A 23954-nucleotide genomic window follows, 5' to 3' on the forward strand; every position below is an offset into this window, starting at 1 on the left:
AGAGCGCTAGAGGGACAGATTGTGGCCTCATAGGCCACTGGTTTCAACTGTGTCTGTCACATTATATTGAAAGTGCAGAAGAAGAAGTCAAACAGAGACACGGTTCACACTCTGGGGTTTTCCTGGCATATTAAATTTTAAAAGCCACTAAGGAAAATAAAAAAAACATGTCAAGTGCCAAGTTGCCATGCTAAACTGTCAAGCTACTTTTTATGCCTATGGCTGTCCTTGCCCAAACTCCACTTCAGTAGTGACTTTACTACCACAGTAAATAAGGACAATAAATCCTAGCTGATTCTGGAGTGCTTAGACAGGCACCGATATTACTGATGAAAGCTATAATACTGATACATCACAAAAGTTAATATTTGTTGATTACGGCATGGTAAATACAATGAATACATACAAACATAAATAATCTATATAAGAAACATCTATCGTATAAGAAGAATGTCAGAATTACTGTAGAGAAGATTACAATTCAAGTAATCTTTATAAAATCCCAATTTATCAAGAAGATGAAACTGACACGGTCAAAACATAATTATTTAGGTATAATTATGAATCAGAATTTGTTGTTGAAATCACACATTGGAGACATTGCTTCCAAGCTGAATCTTAAAGTTAATTTTTAAGAATAAATCTGGTTTCTCCATCAAAGCAAGAAAGCTCTTGATTATGTCATTTTTTTGTTTTTATTGGATTATGGTAATCTGCTCACTATGAATGCACCTGACCACCACCAAAAGCTAGATAATGTATAGAGTTGTGCTTTACATTTTATGCATTTCTGTGAAAATCACATACACCACTGTCCTCTGTATACAGCTGAGAAATGTCTATCTCTGTATATTCACACATTTCCCCATTAGCTTAGGCTGGTTGCTTTGTATGTGTGCACATACATGTGTAAAAACCAAAGTCAATATGGCCTACCCTGTCACAATATTTTACAAATATTACTCCCCAGGGGAAAAAACATTAAATATGCTGGCTTTCTCCTGGAATGTATAGAACAACATGAAATTATCAGGGTTGGTTCCTATGGGAAAGTTAAGGATTAAGGATTGAGAATCACTTCTTTGTAGAGTGCGACAGTTGTATTTGGTACTCTGTACAGTTTGCGGTTATTGCTGTAATATTAATAATGATAATACAAAGAAATGTGTACAAGAGTTGAAAAAAAATATGTGTAATGGCAACACCATCTCTAAGATATCTTGTCTTTATAGTTTTTGGCCAATATATGTGCTGATAATGATACAGTAGTATCTGCATAAGTATTCAGTATAAATACCTATGTATCAATCAGCTCTAATAACCATAAAGTAAACCTCTCTGCAAAAATAAAGGCTGGCATCCATTATACACAACATTTACAGAAATCATGCACAATCACATTTGGTGTTTAGTACAAATTCTAAGTTAGCGGCACCTCCATTAAAGTTGAAAGTTATGGAAGTTATGAAGTTTGTAAATGTAATATTTATGTGATCACATGCACACTTAAACTCCCCAAATGCACATACATCAACACAGTCCCAGAAAAAATAAAAAGAGAGAAGGTGTTTACATACCAAAAATAAGGTAAGCAGCAAGAGGAGAAGAGGAGGGAAAAAGTAAGAGTAAGTTAATAAAAATGATGAGCACACGAAAGGAGAAGTTTGTCTGCTGACGTGTTTAATTAAAATAAATGATTTGACGCACTATCACAGCAGGAACACATTGCAGAAGGAGAGAAAGAGTGACAGAGGGAGAGATGAAAGGACAGCAAAGGGAGAGAATGATAAAAGAGGAAGAGAGACGAGTGACAGAGAGGAATTGGGGAAAGAGAGGAGTTAGAAAGAACGACAGATGAAGAAAAATACGAAAGTTGGAAACGGTAGCTCTGAGCTGAAAGAATATTGACAAATTCAGCCACCTGGTTCTTTGATTTTTTATTATTAATGCTTTATGTTACTCAGCAAAATGTTTCTACACAAGGACTACTTTTTCTACTAATTAGTAGAAAAAAAAACAAGTGATTCTATGCACCTTTCTGTTTTTATTTATATACAGCAGTGCCTCTACAAATGTGAGTCAAAGCCCTTTAGAGACCATGGGTCTGATGCTTGAGGGTTCCCGCATCACCAAAGTAAACAAGGCTTATGGATATTACGTATTGCCCAACTTATAGACAGTTAACTCTTTGGTTACTGGATCAGTCTCATCCTCATTAAAACAGTGCACAAAAAAGTGCATTCATATGTGTACATTCTTGCATCTAACTTTGGTTACCTGCAGTGAGGTCATATCGCAGTAAGCTGAGGACCCATTCTGTGAGAATGCAGGGGGTAAACAGGTAGTGGCTGTGGTGATCCACTGTAAATTTGGCTTTCACCTAAGAGAACAGAAACAAACGCACAAAGGTGAAAACATACATAACTACAGGATATATTTTAATCGGACGACCTCATCACCAAAAACACATTTCAGAAATATTTCTACCCAATCTATAATTCCTGTTTGTAATGTACAATTCCCTGCCAAATGGCATAAAACAATTCACTCACACTACTTCACTCAGACTTTTCAATAGTTATCACATGGGTACAGGTTCTGTTTTAAGTCTTTATAATCCAGTGGTATATTGCAGTTTATATAATACTGACAAACAAAAATTTCTTCCCCCTAAGTGTGGACAAATGTGCATCCAGTTACTACTACTATGGTTTATAAACAAAATTGCAACATTCATCAGCTAATTCCTGAGTGCCTGAGTTTGCTATGCATAAAGTTCTGTTGCATAACTCATGTAACTATAATATACTTGTTCTTTTGGATAACTTGCATTGATTATGTAAAAAGCTGATGCTTTTGAAAACACTGCTAGAAAGTCAACCAGTACCCTTGAATCCAAAGGGATATTTATTTTTAAAGCAAACAAGGGCTTGGGCAGTAGAGGTTTCTTCCTGATTGTGACCATCAGTCATAATGTGTGTGCTCTCCCTCTGCTGGGAAACAAGATTGGATTTTAATGTGGAATTACTCAAATTCAAATTAGAGTCTCTAATGTCTTTTTTATGCATTCAGTATCTCAGGCAAGAATATGGTGTTACAAATACAGATATAATCATGAATGAACACCCCATCAAATTCAATACCTGTTCATAGAGCTGGACGAGAGACCCAGCCAGCTGGTGTGTTTTCCCAGTGCTGGCCCAGCCTTCCTCGCTGCCCAGGCTATGCTGGAGTACTGGCTGTAGGTAAGCTGAGTAGATGGTCTGCAGCTGTTCCCTGTCTGGATAGCTAAAGGCAGTCAGAGAAACAGTAAGAAAGAAATACAGGGGGGATCATGGTTATAGAGACCAGTGAAATATAGAAGTACAGATGATATATGGTATTTGGTGCTTGCTACTCTGTACTTACTCTATGGTACAGATGCGTACGATAGATGAGAAGCGAGTAGTGAGTGAATGGCTTCCAACAGCACTCCCTGTTGACATGGAGGCCACCACCTGAATGTTCTCAAGGCTCACCCACTCTAGATTTTCATCATAGAATCCCTTATATGTCAACACCTGAAGAAACGGTAAGAAAGAGATATCTCCGTTTCTAAAGGTTTTAAAGTTAGAATCACTCCAGGTGCAGTGGATTTTGCTGATATGCTATAGTTTGAGCCTTCAAAATTGTACTTTTTACACCGCTACCAATTATTTGTTTGCTTAGCTATCTGCCCTACTGTGTTTACATCCCCTCTACCTGTTGCAGGAAGGCAATGAGGTTGCTGGTCCCCCATTTGTCCGGTTTGGGTAAGTTGATGTCTTTTAAGTAAAGGACCAGGTTCTCACAGTCCTTGGGTCTGAACACTCGGCCAGTGTTGGAGCTGAGTAACAGGCATGTCTGGCTAAGCTTCTGTAGGACATGGCGAGATGAGGTCTGGGCACTGCAGTGAACCACAGCAACTTGGGTGGAACGCAGCCGAGAGAAGGCATAGCGCAAGAGCATACTGCAAAGAAAACAATATATAGAAAAAGCCAAATGTATAAATGCTTTCACTTTTACACAGCTAATTTTCCAACATGTTTAGGATGGTGTCAGGACAGCAAGAAAAGATAAGAAGAAAAAATGTTTATTTTACAAAAGGGCCCTCTGGGATCTTAAATGCAATGTTTGTCAGAAAAGGCCCAAAGGCAAAGTAAGACATTTTTTGAGGGTGCAAACAGAGAAAAGAAATAATTGCAAAGGAAATACGGTGTGTGTATGTACACACATTCCAGTAAATGTGTGTGTAAGTTAATTACATGTTCTTTCATCAGAAGAATAAGCCAACAAACCCACTGACTCGCAGGAACAGTGACCTTTCAGGCAAAGTGAGGCAGGGCAAGGGGATGAGAAAAGGCAAGACTGAGGGAGACTCAACTGGAGTGTCAAAGGCAAAGTGAGGGACCCTTGTTCTTCAAACCCCTGGGGAGGGACACAATTACTTCTGAGGCAACGACTCTGCGTAGCACTTACCACACACACATGTGCACCCACAGATCTGATTCCTATTCTGAGTTGTCAGTGCCTTTACAAGAAAGGTCATGTCTGGAATAAAAGCTGCTTTGATTTCAGTGCTGACCGTGTCACTTTGAGTCTCTACATTTGAGTCTCACAATACATAATGAACACTCTCCCAATATGACCTCACGAGCCCTGCTTCTACAAGAAGACTAACATGAAGTTGGTGTAGGATAGTGCCCTTGTAAATTCTTTACACAGTTACACGGATTGTCAATTGCTAAAAATAAATCTTAAACAATCACAGCAAAGCTGCTGAATTAAGTTAATGTAAAGTAATGTAATAGTAGCTTAGCAAGCATGGCAACACTAATCATGACCAAGTTTTAACAATTTTGAAGAAGTATATATTTTGGAGTTTGGATCTAAACATTACTTATATGCTTGTATATGCACAGTGTACCTATATACATAAAACTGCATATGTCTGGGCAAAGGCCTCCTCTGTTTGTGATTATGCAAATGTTTGTGTTCTGTGTATGCATGCATTTGTACTGCATACGTAATTACCCCTTTCCGCAACCTTCTGGCCCTACCACCATGAAGGGCTGCCTGTGCTGAGCTGTGAGCCATGGAGAGAAGCAATGCAGACCTCGTTGCATGCCTGGAGTCTCAATAACCGGTAGTTTGTGTGTATGACATAACTGTTCCAGAATTAGACTCTCAGGACGCTGGAACATATAGGCTGCTAGATGGCCACTGTCCGAGTCATAGTAGGTGTCAAGTGGTTTTCTGATGTCTGGTGGAGTTTCCCTGGCCCAGCTCAGCAACTACAGAAATAAAAATAAAAAAGGCATACATCAAATAACCAATATCTTACTTTAAAAATCACCCATCCTTGCACTTCTATAAGATACAATTAAGAAGACTTACTGTAATGAATTTTGGAAGTTGTAACATCAATAAAATTTAATTCCTGAAATTAAGAGGTTATTAGAGTCACCTTCTGACCACACAAAAACGCAGAGATCCTCACCTCCTTGGCAAATTCTTGTCGTGTTTTGAGGTTGAGGTTTCCCCCCATGCCTCGAAGAAGACCAACAATGAACTGGCCTCTCTCTGTCACAGCACTGAGGTGTGACAGACAATTGAACACTGTGCCCACCAGACTAGTTTCGACCACAAAGTCATTCTGAAGTCAGGAGAAAAGAAAAAGTGGATAAACAAATCCGAAACAAAAATCTACGAATAGTGTGGAATACACAGATTGAAAAGAAACCCAGTATGTAAGCATTATTTAAGTCAACAGGATATGATAACTGGATTTGTCAAAAGTGATTTCTGTGAATGTATCTCACTTATATAATACTGGCTCTGAAATCAATCACAATAAACACTGGTCGGGATAAGTGGATATAATTCAGAGAGTTCTATATCTCAGAACAAAGACTGCTGTAGGTTGTTCAACGCATGTAAAATTATGACAGCACTGTTTCAGCACCCAGGCAATTCAACACAAGAAAACTGAGTGCTTGGAGGACAGCCTGTAGATTTAGTATGGGAGGAAATGCTACCTGTTTGAGGACCCAGTCCAGGGATCTTTGGAAGTAGTCTCCAAGCCAGTTTTCTAGGTTACTGCGACACTCTTCTGACTGACCCCTTAACCAGGATTGCACCAAGGCACCCACATCAATGTCCTCATCACTTGAAATATAAATAATTAAGTGAAGAGAGGTAGAACAACAGGGAGGCCATGAGAACAATGGAACAAATAGGTACTTGAAACTTTGTATTTGTATGGTAACTAACCTTAGAAAAATCATGCCCATGCGGGAAATGGTGGCAGGTGAAGCACAGCTGAGGTCGTGAGTCTCAAACAAGAAGTTGACATTGGGTCCAAACTGGATGCGTTCTCCGCTAGGCATGGTTAACAGCCGATTGTCATCAAGCACAGAGTTCAGACTCTCAATCCACTCTGGGTCAATATCGCCATCACAAACAATCCAGGAGTTCACCTCTAGAAAATAGAAAAATACATTGTACACTAAAGATGCATACAGTACATTAACCACAGTGTAGAGAGCAATAAATGTAGACAACTTCAAGCTAACTTTGTCCAGTCCTTGAAGAGTGTACTGGGTGCGGTGCAAAAAAAAATAAGAAAAATAATCAAGCTAAAGTGGGCAATAATGTGGCCAAAACCCCATCCTAGTTGTGAAAAGTCTGGCTAAGCAAGACAGACCATCAGTTTCTTTATCCCTCTTACCCTGTGGTTCTCTGACAACAGTCCTGGCACTGTGTGTAAGGACGCCATCAGCCCATTCTCTGGTGTCCATGTCTATATGTCCCAACAGCTGTTGTCTGGGCATGGCCTTAGGATTCATTGTGTACTGTTTCACCTACAAAAACATAGTACAGTACAGCATTAGCAAGACACTCAAGTCTGGGAAAGATGATCTGTAATCTTTCAAATAATGTTTTCCCATACTCATCTATATGCCAAATAGCATGGGAATCCAAGTCCAACATTTTAAATACATTTAAAATGTTTGGTATTAAATTAGGTAACAAATAGGGAATGGGACTTTGTGTCTCTACTCACCACTTTGCCTGTCTTGCTGAGAGCAGCCCTTAGCATCCTCCACAGTGTAGATTTGCCTGCTCCACTTGGCCCTACGATGACTACACCCATGCGTTGTCTCAGCTGTTCATTCAGCTCCAGTGCCTTTTTCAGCTGCAACAGTTAGTGATTCATATATTGAATTGTTTTTTATTTTTTTTGTTTTTTTTTAATTATTATTTTTTCACCAATCTTTCTTGCCCTATGTAGGTATTACAAACACTGGCCAAATACTTGTTTAGGACGTGTATTGTGACTGTATTATGTGTATGTTCAGTCAATAAAAGACAGATGTCTTCATATACACACCTGGCTGGGTATAAGTTCAAGTTGTGCCTCCTTGTAGACTTGCTCCAATGCGTGCATTAGTATCTGGTCTTCCACATCAGTGAAGCTAACGCCAGAGAACACGTCCTTGACCAAAGCATCAAACCGAGAGCTATCGGCAAACGTCAGCTTGGACATGGTGTTCAGTCTCAAAGCCTGCACAACCAAACTGCTCTCCTGAACTGAAGTTAGATGAAAGAGATTGAAAAAGACAAAAGGTTTTAAAATCCTGTAAAATGATTTCAAAAAGGACAAAAAAAAAATGATAAAAGCTTTATATTGGTGAAAAAGAATATGCAGAAATATAATCAAAGAAATAATACTATACAGGCTTGATGGAGAACAATAAAAGAAAAGGTTATGAAAGTTAACCTGTCTAGTCATTACTGCTTTGCTCTTGCACGGGTCCCCTGTTAAAAATGTGCTAATTACCAAAGCCTGTTATGATTTAAGAGTTTGTCAATACATTTGTTCTCTTTTCCAAAGATGCTGGCCTTCCCTGCAGGCACAAATGTGTTTTGCTTTTTTTTTTCCACAGCAGAGAGGAACACTTGGCCAGACAAACACAAGAAAAGAAAAAGAGACAAACACAAGAAAACCTTGGGGACTCATCAAGAGACAGGAGGTGTATGTGGTCTGTGCGTGTGTTGGACAGATAAAGGGTGGGTGGTGGAACAGAAGAATTTGAAAGAGAGAGAGAGGAACAAAATCAAGAAAAGGCAGAGAGTAAAACGAAAAGTATTGAAGTATTGAAAAGCAGACACATCAAAGGGAGAAGGGGGTGAGAAACAGGGCAGCGAGTGGGACGAGAGCAACATTGACAGACATGTATTAGAGAGAGCTAACAAGAGGTCAGAAGGAGGGAGAAGGAGGTGTAGAAGAGGTACTGAAGAGGTAAACAACAGAACTTTGGCAAAGTGCTTGCAAATGAGAGAATGGAGAAGGACAAAAGTACAGGCAGAAGAGGAAAAAAACCCATGGGAAGAAAAGTTTTTTAGGGAAGCATTTGGGCTAAATGTCAAATGATGGCATTGTGTATTACAAGATTTAGAGGGCAGCAGGTGTATACAGAAAGTTCTGGTCAATAGAGCCTTTTGATGTTTAAGTATACTGATCCATAGTGTTTATCAAACTGCATTCAACAGATAATCATGCAGAGAGGAACAGATTAACAAAACATTTTGCAGCATGATCCTGCTGGGTAGAGGATAAGTATCTCTAAACCAGTCAGTTTTTTAGTATCAACCTGTCCTCTAATCCTTTTTATCAGTCCAATGATTTTCTGTCTCGCAGGTCTAAAGACTATGATCAGTACAGCAGTTTCAGCATTTCTAAAGGGACACATTTTAGACATACTTTGACCAAATAGCCAAAAAGTAAGTTTTTAAATTGATTTAATTGATTTTTTCTTTTTTTTGTGGAATCACAAGACAGTGATTAAGGATTTCTGGCAGAATTTCTGCTTCCAAAGTGCATAGAAAAAGAAAAAATCTGAAGAGGTCATAACTCCTGCAGGTTGTGCTTGTGGCCTCATGTGGAGGACCTTGATGAAAGCCACAACCAAAACACACTGGTCTAAAGATGTTCCAAAAACCACAAGCAGTGATAGATTTTTGATTTCCTCTAACTTATTATTCAAACCATACACCTCAGAGAAGTTGTAAGATACATAAATGTAGAACAGCCACTCTTCTGATTGTTAAATAATGAATAGGGAAAAGCAACTGACAAAAAAATTATATGTTGATTCGCTTCAATCAGCTATTGGCTGTTGCAGCGTAATATACTATTTGACAGTTACATTATCGTTTAAAAGTTTGGGGTCACTCATAAATGTCCTAATTTTTGAAAGAAAAGCATTTTTTTTCAATGAAGATAACATTAAATGAATCAGAAATACAGTCTAGGAATATCTCCATTGGGGTACAGAGGAACATTTCCAGCAACCATCACTCCTGTGTTCTAATGCTACATTGTGTTAGCTAATGGTGTTGAAAGGCTAATTGATGATTAGAAAACCCTTGTACGGTTATGTTAGCACATGAATAAAGGTGTGAGTTTTCGTGGAAAATGTGAAATTGCCTGAGTGACCCCAAACTTCTGAATGGTAGTGTATGTTTATTCTGCTTTCGTGGTATATCTATTTATGATCTATTGAGTAAGCTGTTACAACTCCAAGAATCAGTTGTCTAAAAAACACACAATCTAAATTGCATAACTGATTGAATAATTTAGTTTTTGAAATAATTCCTTTTGATGGATCTAAAGGTTCATGTCCTGTGGTAAGTGAATGTTCCTGCATTTCTGATCATGGTATTTGTTTGTGTATTTATGTAGCAGCAGGCTACATAAATAGTACTCATATTTTAATCTAGATTTTAGACATTTGGGCTGATGTGTTTATAAAAGTTTACTTACAATATTACATGTACAAATGTTTTTATCATCTACCCAAAGATACTTTTAATTTCATAGAATGTTGAATGTAAAATGTCTATTTATTCCCTTGTTTGTGCACATGTCACTTCATGGAATTTACTTTGGCACCATACAGTTTTTTCGATAAATAAATTCTTAGTCGACCCAACAATGTAGTTTTCCATTGTTACTGGCACAAAAAAGACTCACAATCCATAAAGTGTGTTATGTAACACTGTTGAATGTTGAATTATTATTTAAAGTTCATTATCCTAATGTCCAGCAACCCTCTTCAAAAATTTTGCCAGCACTATAAAATGCATCTACAGATGCATTCTCTAAATTGTGTAGGATGCTTGTTGATATATGCTTTGAAATATACAGTATGCCAACTGTAGGACTAGGCTAATATCTAAAAATGATGCATTGTGCCAAACTACACTATAGCCTCTGTGGCCCAATCATTTAAATTTGTCTTGGGAGGGCTAGGAACATACAGTAAAGAAAAGTCCACTGCTTTAACATAACATACTCATTACATTCTTGGACTCACGTTAGGCAGTTCAATAAAGTTATTAAAATCAAAACATAATTTTTATACTGTATACTCTTCTTCCTTGTCAGCACCTGGCACCAAGTAAACAACAAGTAAAGTGCCAATAGTTTGGTTGAAGTTTTGGATGTGTCCCTGTAGTAGCAGTGAATGCAGCCTTGAGGTGCTGGCCTTAAGCACAGATGCAATGCAGCTACTTCTTTCAAACTTGACAACCCATCATTTTCAAACTTGTAGTCTCAATCAATGTGGACTCAAGTGACTTGAGGCAATTTATCAGATTCTGTGTAGTTCTCTCTTCAGTTTTCATTTTCACCCATAGTCCATGTTGAATGATTTCACCGATTGGCACATCTTCAACTTCAAAAAGGAAGAAATCATCAGGCAAATCATCTGGTGTTGTCTTTGGTTAGATTGAAAGCATGCCTTTTCTCAGCCCTCAATAGCACAGGACTGCATACATCAACACGATGCAGTGTTTTTCACTCAGTAAATCCTGGTGCTCTTCATTAGTAACATCTGTCAAATGCAACCTCTATAATAAATGCTTGCACCAAACGAGTATATGAGATTGCATACTTTGTTCCGCTGGCAGCAAAGAATGTGACTCAAGGTAATGGCCAAAGATGCACCCACTTTCTCCTAACTTTCTTGTCAAGCCTCATATTGGAAAAGGAAAAACTGCCTCACTGAAATATTGTAGGTGAAAATAAAAAAAAATAGCCAGAGGGGGTCTTACTCTCGTCCTTGTCATGACTCCTCCTCTGTTGCTGCAGGATACTGCCACAGGCCTTCAGCACCGTCTTCAGAGCACGCAAACCCCAATCATAGTGCTGCTGGGGAGTCAACAGCTCCCTGGACAGACAAATAAAGGCACATTTTCACACATATCCACACACCCTCAGTTGACTCTAGCACTAGTGTAGCACTAAGGGTTGGGAGGTAGCGGATAATTTATCCACAAAATCAATAGGCTACAACAGGCAGTAGTGGCATTATAGGAAATTTCTAATGAATTCAAACACAGAATGCTTGCATGATTCAATTTCAGACACAACAAAGATCACTTTGGGAACCACACAAAAAATACACTGGTGACACCTGTCACATACAAACTCTACTGAATATCCTGCTGAAAAATTGATAAACATTGCAATAAATGTCTTACGGTAATCAAAATCAAAGATTTCAGCTCAAATCTTGTACCTGGCCAGGTTGAAGATTGCAACCAGTTTACGCCCCAGCATTTCTCCATTTTTGAAGCCCTCAGAGTAAAGGATGACTTCAGCAATGAGTTCATTGTCTGGCCTGCTCATGGCCACAGGTCTGAACAGCTGCTTAAGGTTGTCTGGAAGTTTCTGTCTACCTCCATAACCTTTCCCTGCTGGGTTCAATGTGATGAACACTCCAGAGTTTGGGTCCAGTTCCACCTGGAGGATGATAAAAAGAAGGAAAAGTTATTATCAGTAATAAATGTGTTACAAATTGTCATAAATATAGTTTGATTGATTGCTTGCTGATTAATGACCTAACCAATACTCCTTCAAAGGAGGACTGATTTACTGACATACCGATTTGACTTAAGGATGCACTGTGTCACAAGTCAGTGAAGTAAACAGAAAGACTTACTAATTGAAGTAGACATGCAAAAAGACCGAGAGCAAGGAATTGGTTTTTGGCATGAGTGCTTTATGCCAAAAACATTAATGCGTTTGTCTATTTTTATTTTCTGACCTCTTTTCCCAGCAGTTCACATGTGTTCTTGTGATGTTTTAGGGAGTCTTGAATGGCCTGAATCTGCATAGAAACTGCAGATAGTACTGCTTCTTCTAAACGATTGAACTCATCAAAGCAGCCCCACGCTCCACACTTTACCAGCCCCACAAAGATCCGGCCCATTGACTTCACATCAATACCCTGGAAACAATAAATAACAAAAAAAGATCTTGTCGTGTATCAATTACTAACCAGTATGGTATTGGCATTTCCACCAAAATAGTGTCCAGATTTAGATTAAATGTTTAAAGCTTTAGATGTTAAATCATTCCCATTATCACAAGAAGCACCTTCATACCTCATCACAGTTGAACACCAGCACCTGGCGTCCAAACAGCCCCCCTAAGGCTTTGACCGACTCAGTCTTGCCTGTACCAGCTGGCCCATATGGGTTCCCCCCAAGGCCCATCTTCATGGCCTGGGTCAGAGTCAGGTAGCACTTATCAGTCAGTGGAGTGTGTACCAGCTTAGCTGCATTCCCCTGGGAGACACAAGGGGTAAGATAGACAAGGAAGTAAGAGATAAAGACAGGAGAGGAAAGTGACGATGGCCAGACAGAAGTAAAGATATAGGTGGAGGGGCACAATCAAGGTTCAGGGAACCCAGCAGAGTATAAAAGCAAACAGGCAGACAATGGATGAAGAAGGAAAGAAATGAAAAACAAATGAAGGACAGGCAAAAGAGAAAAAAAAGAGATAGACTGAGCCTAGTGTGTGTTTGCAGAGAACTGCAGAGGGAAAACACAGCAGGGCATCATCTGTGATCCTCATCTCTGCATAAACAGTGCCCCCAAAAGGCAAAAGAAGCCGTTCAAACATATTCCTGGCAGATAAAAATGTTTTTGTGACACTCTGAATGAATAACAAGGTAGCAATTTTTCACAGCAGTCAAGTCCTGTACCATTTAAATTTTCTACTTTTAGGGCATAAGATAGCATCAGTAGAAATGCTTTAAAAGGTACACAACATGTATATCAAAGCAGAACTCTCTTCTTGTTTCCTGTCTCACTGTGAGGCTCAGATATACAATTATCTATAATGTAATTATTAATATGGTTTGGGTTAAGTAAATGTATGGATGCCTAATACTACCTTGTGTGGTACTGTCATACTACAAGTAACTATGGTGTGTACAATGTCTAATTGTATTTTATGTTTCTTGACAAAATAGACTGTGTATTTTTAAGTACTTCCAATATGTATCTGTGGATGAACTGCCACAAGAAAAATCTAAACTACATACATCCTACTTCATGAAATAATAAGGCCTACAAGTGGAATCTGTCTCAGTAATTAACATCAATTTACAAAAAATTAATTGATCCAGTGGGGCTGTTCATTTATATTCATAGTTATTTTTCAAGTAAAAATCTATTTTAATCCAATTAAACATGACACATAAAATGTATGTTGCTTACTTCCTTCCTTCCCTATCAATTTCCTTTCCTATCGACTTCCTCCAAAAAAGAAGTTTATCCAACTCAGCTTTCCAACACACCTGGTATTCATAAGTATAGTTGAAATGTGCATCCACCATGTGGATGTGGCAGCATTTGTCTGGTCCCATGTAGAAACGAAGCTGCTTCTTCCAGGCCCAGGCATCAGTACTGGTAACTCCTGCCTGGTTAAGGTGCTTCACTACACTGATGTTATGGATAATATCCAGGATCAAGGCCTTCAGCTTCAGCTGCAGGATGCTGGACTCTATACAGGGAGACATGCATAAAAATTAGAATGGAAGAATCTGAAAAGTTCAACAAATTACAAAATTTGGCAACTTCTGTCAGTGTAATATACAACAAACCAAAAAAAAAATGTCAAAAAATGTTTTAAAAAGTTAAAAAGATAGCTACTCACAGGAGTAAACACAAAACATTTACTGCATGCAGTGCAGCATCTCTATAGTCTAGCTGGTTCAGTGCAAAAACTTGCATACTTAAATCTATATATTTGTCAGGGCCTCTCTCCCTCTCTCTATCCATCTATCTATCCATCTATCCAGAATCACCATCGAATGATAAATCCGTCTTTGATCCAGTCCCGTCTCCTCTGTGTGCTCTCTGCTCAGGTTCACCCCTCGCCCTAACAATATTTCAATCAATTATACTTTTGCAAATACCAATGTATTTTATGTTTAGGGACTGACGTAAAACCCAGGTCTGTAAAAACTCTGCCAGGCAGTTTTTCATTCTGTTTTGCTAACAATAGATGGGAGACATTTGTTATAAGCAGACAAAATGGCAACAGCTGTTATTTTGCAACAATAGAGCAGCTCTTGTTAACAGTTAGAAGAAATGTTCAAAGTAAAAACCCAAGATCAACGGGTGACAAGAACAAATAGGACCACTCACTGTGTAAGCAAACCCACCATCTCAGGAGAACTTTTTGAGAGAATGAGGTTGCTATATTTTGCAACAGAAACAACTACTTAGAAAGGGAAACTATGAAGGTATGAATATAGCTATACAGATATTCTGATAAGTCAAAATCAGAAACAGCATCATAGTTGCTAACTTCTCCAGAGGTCCTAGTTATTTTATACCCTCTAAAATATCACATGAACAGTGTCACAGCTAAACAAAACATAACAAAGAAAATAAACAAGTAATAAATATAAAATGATGATGCATGAAGTTTACTGTTTGACAGAAACAAGACAAAAAAAAATGCCTCCCTGAAGTGCATTTCTTTGTCACAACAACTTCCTAACTAAAATGTTTAGGATCTATCCTTGTATACATACATACATGCTTGTACACTTAAGGAGATTAGAAGCAGAGTGGTCTAACCCACAACCCAAATATAGCATTACTGCGGCGCTTCGAATGTTAGACCATTCTTGAAAACAAAACTCTGACCCATTTTTCTCAAAACCTATAGAAAGTGGGTGAGACCACTCTGCTTCCAAACCCTTCATTTGCTGTCTAATGTCTCATATATAAAACAACCCCAAAAATTTGGTTGGACTACACTCAACTAAATGTACTTTCTATACAGAAATTTTAGGCTTAGATCTTTGAATCACAAATTTTTTCGATGGTTTGCTTTTCTATGTCCATCTCTTATAGTTTAAATGCTATTACCTAGGTAGCTGCTGTAACTGTATTGTCTGTAGGAATGCATTAGTGATGTCTGCCTACGCCAGAAGCAAACAAATGCAACAAACCTTGCCAAATGTATGACACCGTGTGTTGTCTCTGTGCCAAACGACAAAAAGTTCCTTACTCCCCTCCAGGTTTATGGCCCATTTGTGTAGACTGGGTAATTAGATTATCCTTTTTGCCATTACTTTATCTGTTTTAATCAGTTCTACCACTCTAGAACCTCATCAACTACCTGTTTGTTATAAGAACGCCAGTAATTTAATGGGATGCTATCGTGGAAATGACCGTACTATTTCAAGTATGAATGGCAGAGTCGTTCATGCTAGACAGTCACAAAATTAACCATTATCTATAAACACATAATAGTCTCATGCTAAAATGTCTGTTATTCTACAACTATGTCAAAAAGTCTAAAGTCAAATCTGGCAGACTTGCTGTAAAATATGTCCCCAGTAAGTTGTTGTAAAACAGGAAGCAATGCTTACACATATGCATTTTTACATGACATAAAATGTGCAGCATTTGGCAGCAATGTCCCATGAAATGATGTCACTACTAAGGCTATGGAGGAGCTTTTCATCTCATGCATGAATAAGAAAGCTTTATTTAAATTTTAAATTCTTCTGGCAAATTTAAGTTCTCTGGGAAACCTTAGCTCTCATTCTTTATGTAGAAATATATTCAGTCCCAGGCCATTAAATTAGCCTGACAGCATCTACAGTTTTAAAGGGTATGCCCCTCTGCAGCCTCTTGTGTCTCCGTGGTGATGAAGAGATTCACAAAAGTGCAGTCATTTGGCATTAATCTCTCAGTCCTAAGTAACAACCCAAGATTCAGTCAGCATGCAATCATTAGCAACACAAGAGGAAGTCTGATAGTGGAACGGAGTGCAAGTGTCAAGTAGCAATTGTTTATAAGAACAGTCTCAGAGAGGACAATATTGTTAAGAATGTGATGAGAAACCAAAAGAGGCAAGGAAGGAACAAAAAATCTGTTGCAGAAATTAATGGGCCAAAAGGAGAAGAACAAAATCACTCATTTAGTGTGCAGCAAATATGTTTGAACATTTAACCTCCTGATCTAGAAAAAAAAAAAGAGAGTGCACAGACTGGTGGGGTCTAACTAGTCTAATATCAGTTGTTTTATCATGTTGAAGTTGAATGAGATCCCAGATTATAATCAGAGTATAATCATGGGAGTACAGAAAAATTATTTCTGCATGAGGTGAAGATGCAGTGTATGTACTTAAACAAGAGTGTAGATATCATCAGTTGCATAAGGTAATACAGTACCCAACATTGGTGTGACTTGTTTATACCAATCCCACCATCATTAACTATTTATCAAGTGTGGAATTTGTACATGTCAACAGTGCACTTTTCAATATATATATATATATATATATATATATATATATATATATATATATATATATATATATATATATATATATATATATATATATATATATATATATATATATATATATATATATATATATATATAAATGTATATAAATATTTATTTATGGCCACTAGGGGTCATAACAACTTCAAATATAGCTAACAGCCACCCATGCCTAATATATCATCAGATAATATACAAATTGCTATGGCTAACACATCAGCATGCAGTTGCCTACTCAGAATAAACATGATGCATATTTTAATGGCAGCACTTTCTTATACTAATCATTGAATTTGTCAACAGAAATGTACTTTTTCTTTTGTTGCCACAATATTTGGTACATACAGAACTACATAAGATAAAAACTTTTAACCTGAAAAAATATGTGGTAATCTTTAATATGCGTGATTCCACCTAATCATTGCATAGATACTGTTGAAAAGAGGAGACAAAGAAAAAGCTAATAGCTAAAAATGTATCTCTTTCAAGTGAGTACATTAGCTGGTCATAGATGTCAATAAATTTAACATTTATCCCAGTAACTGTGGAGCTTTGAGTTAATAAAAAGTCATTTGATTTCTATTTTATTAATAGTTTCCAAGAAAACTATGTTTATAAATTGCTGCTATTGATAGAAAATTGTGTCTTATCTTCAGTAGTTTTCCTTCCTGGAATGGACAGACTGTTACAGGTTGTCTGCAGCATTTGTTTAATGTAACCAAAGTAATTTAAAAGTCTGTGACATTGCAACGGTACGCGTGCAGTTCTGGAAGACTGTAAAATCAGTCTGAACGGACACAGAATGTATACACACACACACAGACTCTACCTGTGTTAGGGTGGTCATCAGAGCTGGTGTCCACTGTGGTGTAGTGTTCCAGTTTGCCATTAAGCTCTATCTCCAGCTGCTGTAAATTTTGCTCTTTTAGAGCTCTTTCCACATCTTCAGTAAACTGGATTTGCTCAGCCAGACAGAGAATCTACAGTGGAAAAGAAATTGTTCAGACACTTCTGTCCATTCCAATTCAGTTAAGAGTTGTTAGGAGTCACGTTAATGGGTCACACTGTATTCACTAAGACTGAGAAAACAATGAATTACTGACATATATGGTCTAGGACCTCAACTTGAGCAAAGCACCATTGTAAGTAAGACAAATAACTCCACAACTTATAACAGCTACAACTGTGTCTTCAAACACAATTTGCTAGATAGCAAAGTGAGAGTACACCTGTGACGGATAACGAGAGGGGTCCACGGCCCCCTTCCTCCCTGCTGACAAGCATTCATACAGCAGATGTTTCAGAGTCTCCTTCATTTCCGCAGACAACTCACTTAGCCACGCCTAGAAAAATGAAAAAGTGCATGCACAGCCACAGAGGTAAAAATTAAGAAAATGCATAAAACTGAAATTAATATATTATGTCTGCTTTCAACAAATATTATGGCCTCTTTAAAATTAACAAGGCTCAAACAAAGAGACCGGCAACATATGAACTGGACAGACACGGCGGGTAAGGTGCGAAAGGGGAAAACCCAACTTTATTTACAAATAACTCAACTAACCAAGGTAGGAATAATGGTGAAAGTAACAGGGCTGTAGCTGCTGGCCAAAAGAAACAAATGAGGGGTGGTGAACACGGCTAACCCCGCAATGGGCTCTCAGACCAGTCACCGCCCCGTACTAAACTGCCTAACCTCAACTAACTGCTACAAAAGAACAACAGTGAAAACAGGACTACCAGCAACTACAGCCAAACTAAAACAACAAAACCCAGCAATCTACACATGCATGGGGAGGGAATGAACCAAGTACCCGAAATGAAAAGAATTCAATGTTAATCACAAAAGAAAAGTTTATAAACAAAACCCCTCATGCGTTTGTCCAGGAGGACATGTGGCTTTGCAGTGCTCAAATCTCTGCTCTGACTGCTGCTCTCTCCTGCCTCCCTAAATAACCTCCTCCTCCCTAAGTGCTAACAGCACTCAGGTGTGCTGCAGTTGCACAGGTAAAGGGAGGAGGGAGATCAGAGAGAGCAAGGAGAGAGGCAGCAGCCAGCCACACGTAACAACAAACGCATACTGGATCCAAATGTCCACTCAAACATACATACAACACAGAATATACAGCATATATACATGCAAAACCCACAGAACTCAATGAGAGTTTTACCTCCACGAGGCTGGAAATTCGCACAAGGTTTCTTAGTGGCACTTTTTCTCCTTCCAGAGAACACATTGCAACAATGTGCTGGCACTGTTCATCAAACACAACACTGTGGATGCCTGCACAGATCAAACACATGCAGATTATCTCTACTGTCCCACACAATATGTGATAAAACAAGTAATAAAAGTAAGAGAGGAGAAAAGGGACTTAACAGGGGAAAATGAAACAGAATAAAGAATAGAGCATAATACAATAGTGGTCACTGACCTGCAAAGAGTTTCTTGAGGTGTGACTGGATGACAGCTGGATTGGTTGCCTGTCCTAGAATCTCTAAAAGGTCATCATCTCCTATGAAATAGAACCGCGGAAAAGCAGAACGCTTCTCCTGCAATAACCAAACGCAAACACATTAAATAAAGAAGCTGTGACAAGTGCAACTCATGTAAAAAGGATTACACGTCTTTTCGAACATAAACGTATGTTTGTATACCTCCAGAAACTCATTCAGGGATTTTTGGCAGCGCTGCAGCTGATCCAGTATGGTGACCAGGGAGCTTCTGATTCCAGCCCTTGAGCTCAGAGAAACAACTCTGTTATCCCTCTGGATGTCTGACATTATTGTCCTGTTACACATACAGAGAAAATGTTTTGTTATTGTGAATAAAATACAGCAGTTTCTTTAAAAAAATATCATTTCTATTTGTCTATTACTCCTAGCAAAAGATATGCCACCCAAGTTTATTGATTGTCAGCCAGTATAATTTTGAAATATAAACAGAAAACTGGAATTAAGAAGTTGCAGTTTACATCCATGTCCGTCCAGACTCGTCTAATATGCACAGTGAAAACTATGAGGTGTGTAAGGTCATCAAACAGAAGAGTAACTTCATTGTATGTGCTGACATGTTTGGTCATTAAGAGTGATTCTCATAGAACACAAAGTTGTAACTATGATAGTAGACGATGCTATAAAGATGGATATTGCTACTACAAATTCTCAAATGTGAATGCTTTACACACATCTTCAATCCAGCACCACAGAAGATTTATACTCTCATCACAATTTTAATATGGCCACACTATTAGTGTCACCAATTCAGTATCTGACTAAATGTGAAACATGGTGCCAATCACCCTTTCTATTCATGAGTTACAACGTCCAGTGGACATCCAGTGGCCATCCAATGGCCAGAAAAGAGCTTTGAGCTTTCATTCTATTAGACATATTAGTCATATTAGCGTATGGATTTTTCAGAAGTGACCAAAAGTGTGTTTTTGATAGGTCACAGTGAGCTTAAACTTTGACTACAAATTCCTAATCAATTCAATCCTCGAGTCCAAGTAAACATTTCTGTCAAGTTTGAAAAAAATCCCCTCAAAGTGTCCCAAGGTGTCAGCTGTTGCTGAGGTTTAAAAAAAGGAATAGTGCATCACAACATACATGCAAGAAAAAAGAGAAAAAAAATATTCTCATACAGGATATAGATATAGTATTTTGCAGCCAATATGGACAGAAACAATGACTGAGGGTTTAATGCCAACTTCAAGATTTAATTTAATGTGTTTATATTCACATCCAGCTGGCAGTGCTATATTTCAGACAAGGAATGTATGAGCGTAGGAGGTACTCTTGCACTTGTACAAATTTACCAGATATATTTTTGACTTGCTTTTACCTGACACACAATTTTGCAATACTGAGCAAAAGCTCTCTGATCAGTATGTCAGGATGTACACTATGTACACACAGAAAGAGTACCTGAAGTCTTCATCAACCCGTTTGAAGCGGGCCTCCTCTCGGGGCAATGCTCCTCGTCCAAATATAGGCTCTAGATAAACCCAGCGCCTCTGGATAGCATTCAGACTGAGCAGGTACTCATCTAAGTCTGACAGACGAACCTCCCACAGACTGACCTGGATAAACATGGAGTAAATATAACAGCATTGGTTGGTGTAGCTTCATTAAGGACTAGACATTTATATAGAGATGAAGTACAAAAAAACATGTATTAATATAAGACTAAAGCCATTGTTTTAGGTTAACACTTTCTATGTCTTTATTAAACAGAAAATGAGATGAGTTGCCTTATCCAAAAATTTAGATGAAGCACTTAAAGTTTTAAAGTGTATTCACAGATTGAAGCCTTTGACCTGACCTTGTCCTGGAAGCTGCGGTAGTAGGGAGAGTCCTTCAGAGACTGCAGCAGACAGCGGTTATCTCCCACCTGGATGGGCAGAGAGTGGTGATAAAAGCAATGTTTGCTATTCCTTAAGATTTCATTTAATGACACCAGCTTGGTATGGTATGCATTTTCCTGAAGACATTTTCGTGCCTCCATGTTACCCTATCAAGTCATCACTAGAGGCCAGCTCCTTTTACGCACCAGTATAAAGCACTACTTACCAAAAATAATCAAACCTGGGCAAATTCTGAATATGTCAGTAGTGACATCAACAACTTAAGGAGCCTTGACAAATAATTAACTGCTTAAAAAAACACTGCTGAACATGCAGACTTCCAATTTAGATACTATCTGTATTAAATAAACTGCACAGTGCAGAATAAAAAAAACAGCCTTTTAGCTCACAGCATTATTAGTGGCAGCAACAGTACAGACTTAGAGACAACTTTATATGTAAATGCAAGGCACATTGCACAGTCAATTACATTAAAACTTTGAGTAATCCGTCTATTATGTGTATTTGTATTATCACTCTCTTTAATTTACTTTTTTATTTTCATTACATCAGGCAATCTTGGAGTATGTCTGTGTGTTTGTGGGTTTGGTGCAGAGATTACACTAATTAGTCAATGAGGTAATGAGGGACCATGATATGTTATATATATTAAATGTCAGCTGTATCGTAGCCAGGTATGAATGATGACTGAAATTAAAACTGAAATTTCTCACAAAGGCACACACAGTATGTGCTATTGTATTAGACAGGGCAGCTAAGTTAGGAATACTAGGGATAGTTTGCTCAACAACATCATATTTAAATTAGGCAGGAACTATTTTATTGTTTAAGCTTTCTCAAGGTGTGTAGCCAGGAGAATGCCAAGAGAGCAAAAGAAGTGATTCACCTCAGCAACCATCTCTAGCAAAGACACTGGACAAATGGGGATTTCCAGTTGCACTCTTCATGAAAAAGTACTTAAAAATGTACAATATGACTCAAGAGGGTAATAAGGTGATAAGTTATGATTTTAGTCATGGTGCTTAGAATTGAAAACACTTTAGATAAACTTTAGTTTTTTCCCCCCAAAAAATTACAAAACGATTGTCACATCAACCATGTCAAGAAATCTTGTAGTCCATCAAAGTGTACATTTAAATCAGCCCTTAGTGGCTTGCATTCAATTTTATTGCATCCTCTCTGGTCAAGTAAGCTAAAGGGAACATCTCTGAAGCAGCAATCCTGGGTCACACTGTCTCAGTGTATAATGTACCTCTATTATACCGACAGGTCAGTCCAGATTCAGGGATCAACAAAAACTCCAAATTATTTGAAACATCAGAATATAAAGAAAGGTTAATTAACTGCAGTAGAACAAATGTAAGCAAGGATCAGGCTGAGTGGGGATAAAACGATTTCACAGATGACTATGTGCAGGAAGTAATGACCTCTTACTACAAGTGACTGGAGCAATAGAAACTAGTGTTTGGTCCAAAAAGATAAGAGTGTTTGGCAGTTACTGGAAACAGAAGGAAGATGCTGTTGTTAGTTAACATATAGTACACTGCTAAAGTAAATTACTTTACTGATAAAATGCTAGTGACTTCAGTCTACCAATGATTCAGTGTGAAAGCATGGACCAAGTATGTGTTTTGAGTTTGTATGCAGTGGGTGAGTCTGTCTCTTTATGTGTGTACCTGGTTTACTATATCCCTCCAGTCCTTGATGAGGGTGAGAGTGCGCCCACTGCTGTCTGTGTACTCAGTGAGGGTGAAGGTAGCTGCAGCTCCCCACAAGTCCAGCTCCCTGAGTGCTTCTCTGATTGTCACCTCTGCCTGAGCACGACTGTTCAGATCCTACATGGTTACACATAAACACACACACAACCAGAAACCCACACATCTGCATCACTCTCTGGTGTGGATGGTAAGAGATTTTATCAATCTGTCAATGTAGAGATGTTATATACGGTTCTCCAGGAATATATTAAAACGTCCAAATCTAAAATGATTGCAAAACAACGCAATGTCATCGTAAAATTATCTAATTTTGTTATATTTCACCATATTCACCAAAGAAAACACTACAGTAAATAAACATTTGCACTCAAGAATGTTTTTAAAAGTAATATCTAAGATTTAAATGAAAATGAAAGGTTGGGCAACCACCAAAACTCATAACACAAGCAGGAGGCCAGTTTCTCTCTCAAACTAATGAAAGAGGGTATCTAAGCTCATACTATCTGTGTTCTCTAACGATTTAAAAGATTTGTTTACATGAGTAATGTTTGGAAGAACAGTGGAAAACATTTTTCTATGTATAATGATCAGTCCCAAAACACTCTACTTTGTGCAATTTAACTGTACAAATGTAGTGCTTTTTTAATATTAATATGTGCAGTTTCTTCCTTACCTTTTACATTTTTTTTATAAACAATACCTTAATGAATAATGATTACAATCTAAATCACAGATCTATGTTCTGTGTCTCTTTAGAAGCGTGCCCTTTCATCAGTATGTTTGTACTAACCTTGAGCTCCAACGCCTTTTCTATGATCGTATTTGCAACACCAAGAAGATCGTTAAAGGTAAGTCTTTCTAAGGTAGTCCCTCTTGGGAGACCCAGCAAACGAAACATATCCAACCAGTGGTCCTGAGACAGGTGTTCCCCACGTACGTACTTCAGCACTGGAACCATGTTCTAAACACGCAAATGAAAAAACAGAAACATAAAAAACACTAAAGGATTTGGACCATGATCCACTATCAAATCAGAAAGAGCAGTCAGCTTTCACATTTGCATAGATCTTACATTATTGCTTCAAATACAATCTCATTTTAAATTCTCATTTATACAATTATTGCTTTGAAAAGGGATAAAAAATTTTAAATATGGTTTATATATTTCTATTCATGAAATTTT

At 38.0% G+C, this 23954-nt stretch overlaps 1 protein-coding gene across 5 annotated transcripts in view; it reads right to left on the minus strand.

The window, feature by feature from the left end:
- Positions 1-23954, minus strand: part of LOC111572654 (cytoplasmic dynein 2 heavy chain 1) — a 146128-nt gene that overhangs the window by 106865 nt on the left and 15309 nt on the right. For all 5 annotated transcript variants that reach the window (XR_008602311.1, XM_055012354.1, XM_055012355.1 and 2 more), the window contains exons 27-51: positions 23562-23732; positions 22730-22888; positions 21006-21079; positions 20614-20763; positions 19345-19477; positions 19122-19239; positions 18858-18970; positions 17916-18029; positions 17516-17666; positions 13674-13879; positions 12475-12657; positions 12135-12317; positions 11607-11830; positions 11140-11255; positions 7412-7611; positions 7085-7216; positions 6749-6881; positions 6292-6499; positions 6057-6186; positions 5519-5674; positions 5053-5312; positions 3742-3988; positions 3409-3560; positions 3144-3288; positions 2278-2380 (exon numbers count right to left, since the gene is read on the minus strand). Coding sequence is in view for 4 of the 5 variants with exons in the window: in XM_055012354.1 (XP_054868329.1) it covers positions 2278-2380; positions 3144-3288; positions 3409-3560; positions 3742-3988; positions 5053-5312; positions 5519-5674; positions 6057-6186; positions 6292-6499; positions 6749-6881; positions 7085-7216; positions 7412-7611; positions 11140-11255; positions 11607-11830; positions 12135-12317; positions 12475-12657; positions 13674-13879; positions 17516-17666; positions 17916-18029; positions 18858-18970; positions 19122-19239; positions 19345-19477; positions 20614-20763; positions 21006-21079; positions 22730-22888; positions 23562-23732 (3961 nt within the window). In the remaining variant the exon portion in view is untranslated. The remainder of the gene's footprint in view (positions 1-2277; positions 2381-3143; positions 3289-3408; positions 3561-3741; positions 3989-5052; positions 5313-5518; positions 5675-6056; positions 6187-6291; positions 6500-6748; positions 6882-7084; positions 7217-7411; positions 7612-11139; positions 11256-11606; positions 11831-12134; positions 12318-12474; positions 12658-13673; positions 13880-17515; positions 17667-17915; positions 18030-18857; positions 18971-19121; positions 19240-19344; positions 19478-20613; positions 20764-21005; positions 21080-22729; positions 22889-23561; positions 23733-23954) is intronic.

This window comes from Amphiprion ocellaris, chromosome 7 (assembly GCF_022539595.1).
Source record: "Amphiprion ocellaris isolate individual 3 ecotype Okinawa chromosome 7, ASM2253959v1, whole genome shotgun sequence".
Lineage (NCBI taxonomy): Eukaryota > Metazoa > Chordata > Actinopteri > Pomacentridae > Amphiprion > Amphiprion ocellaris.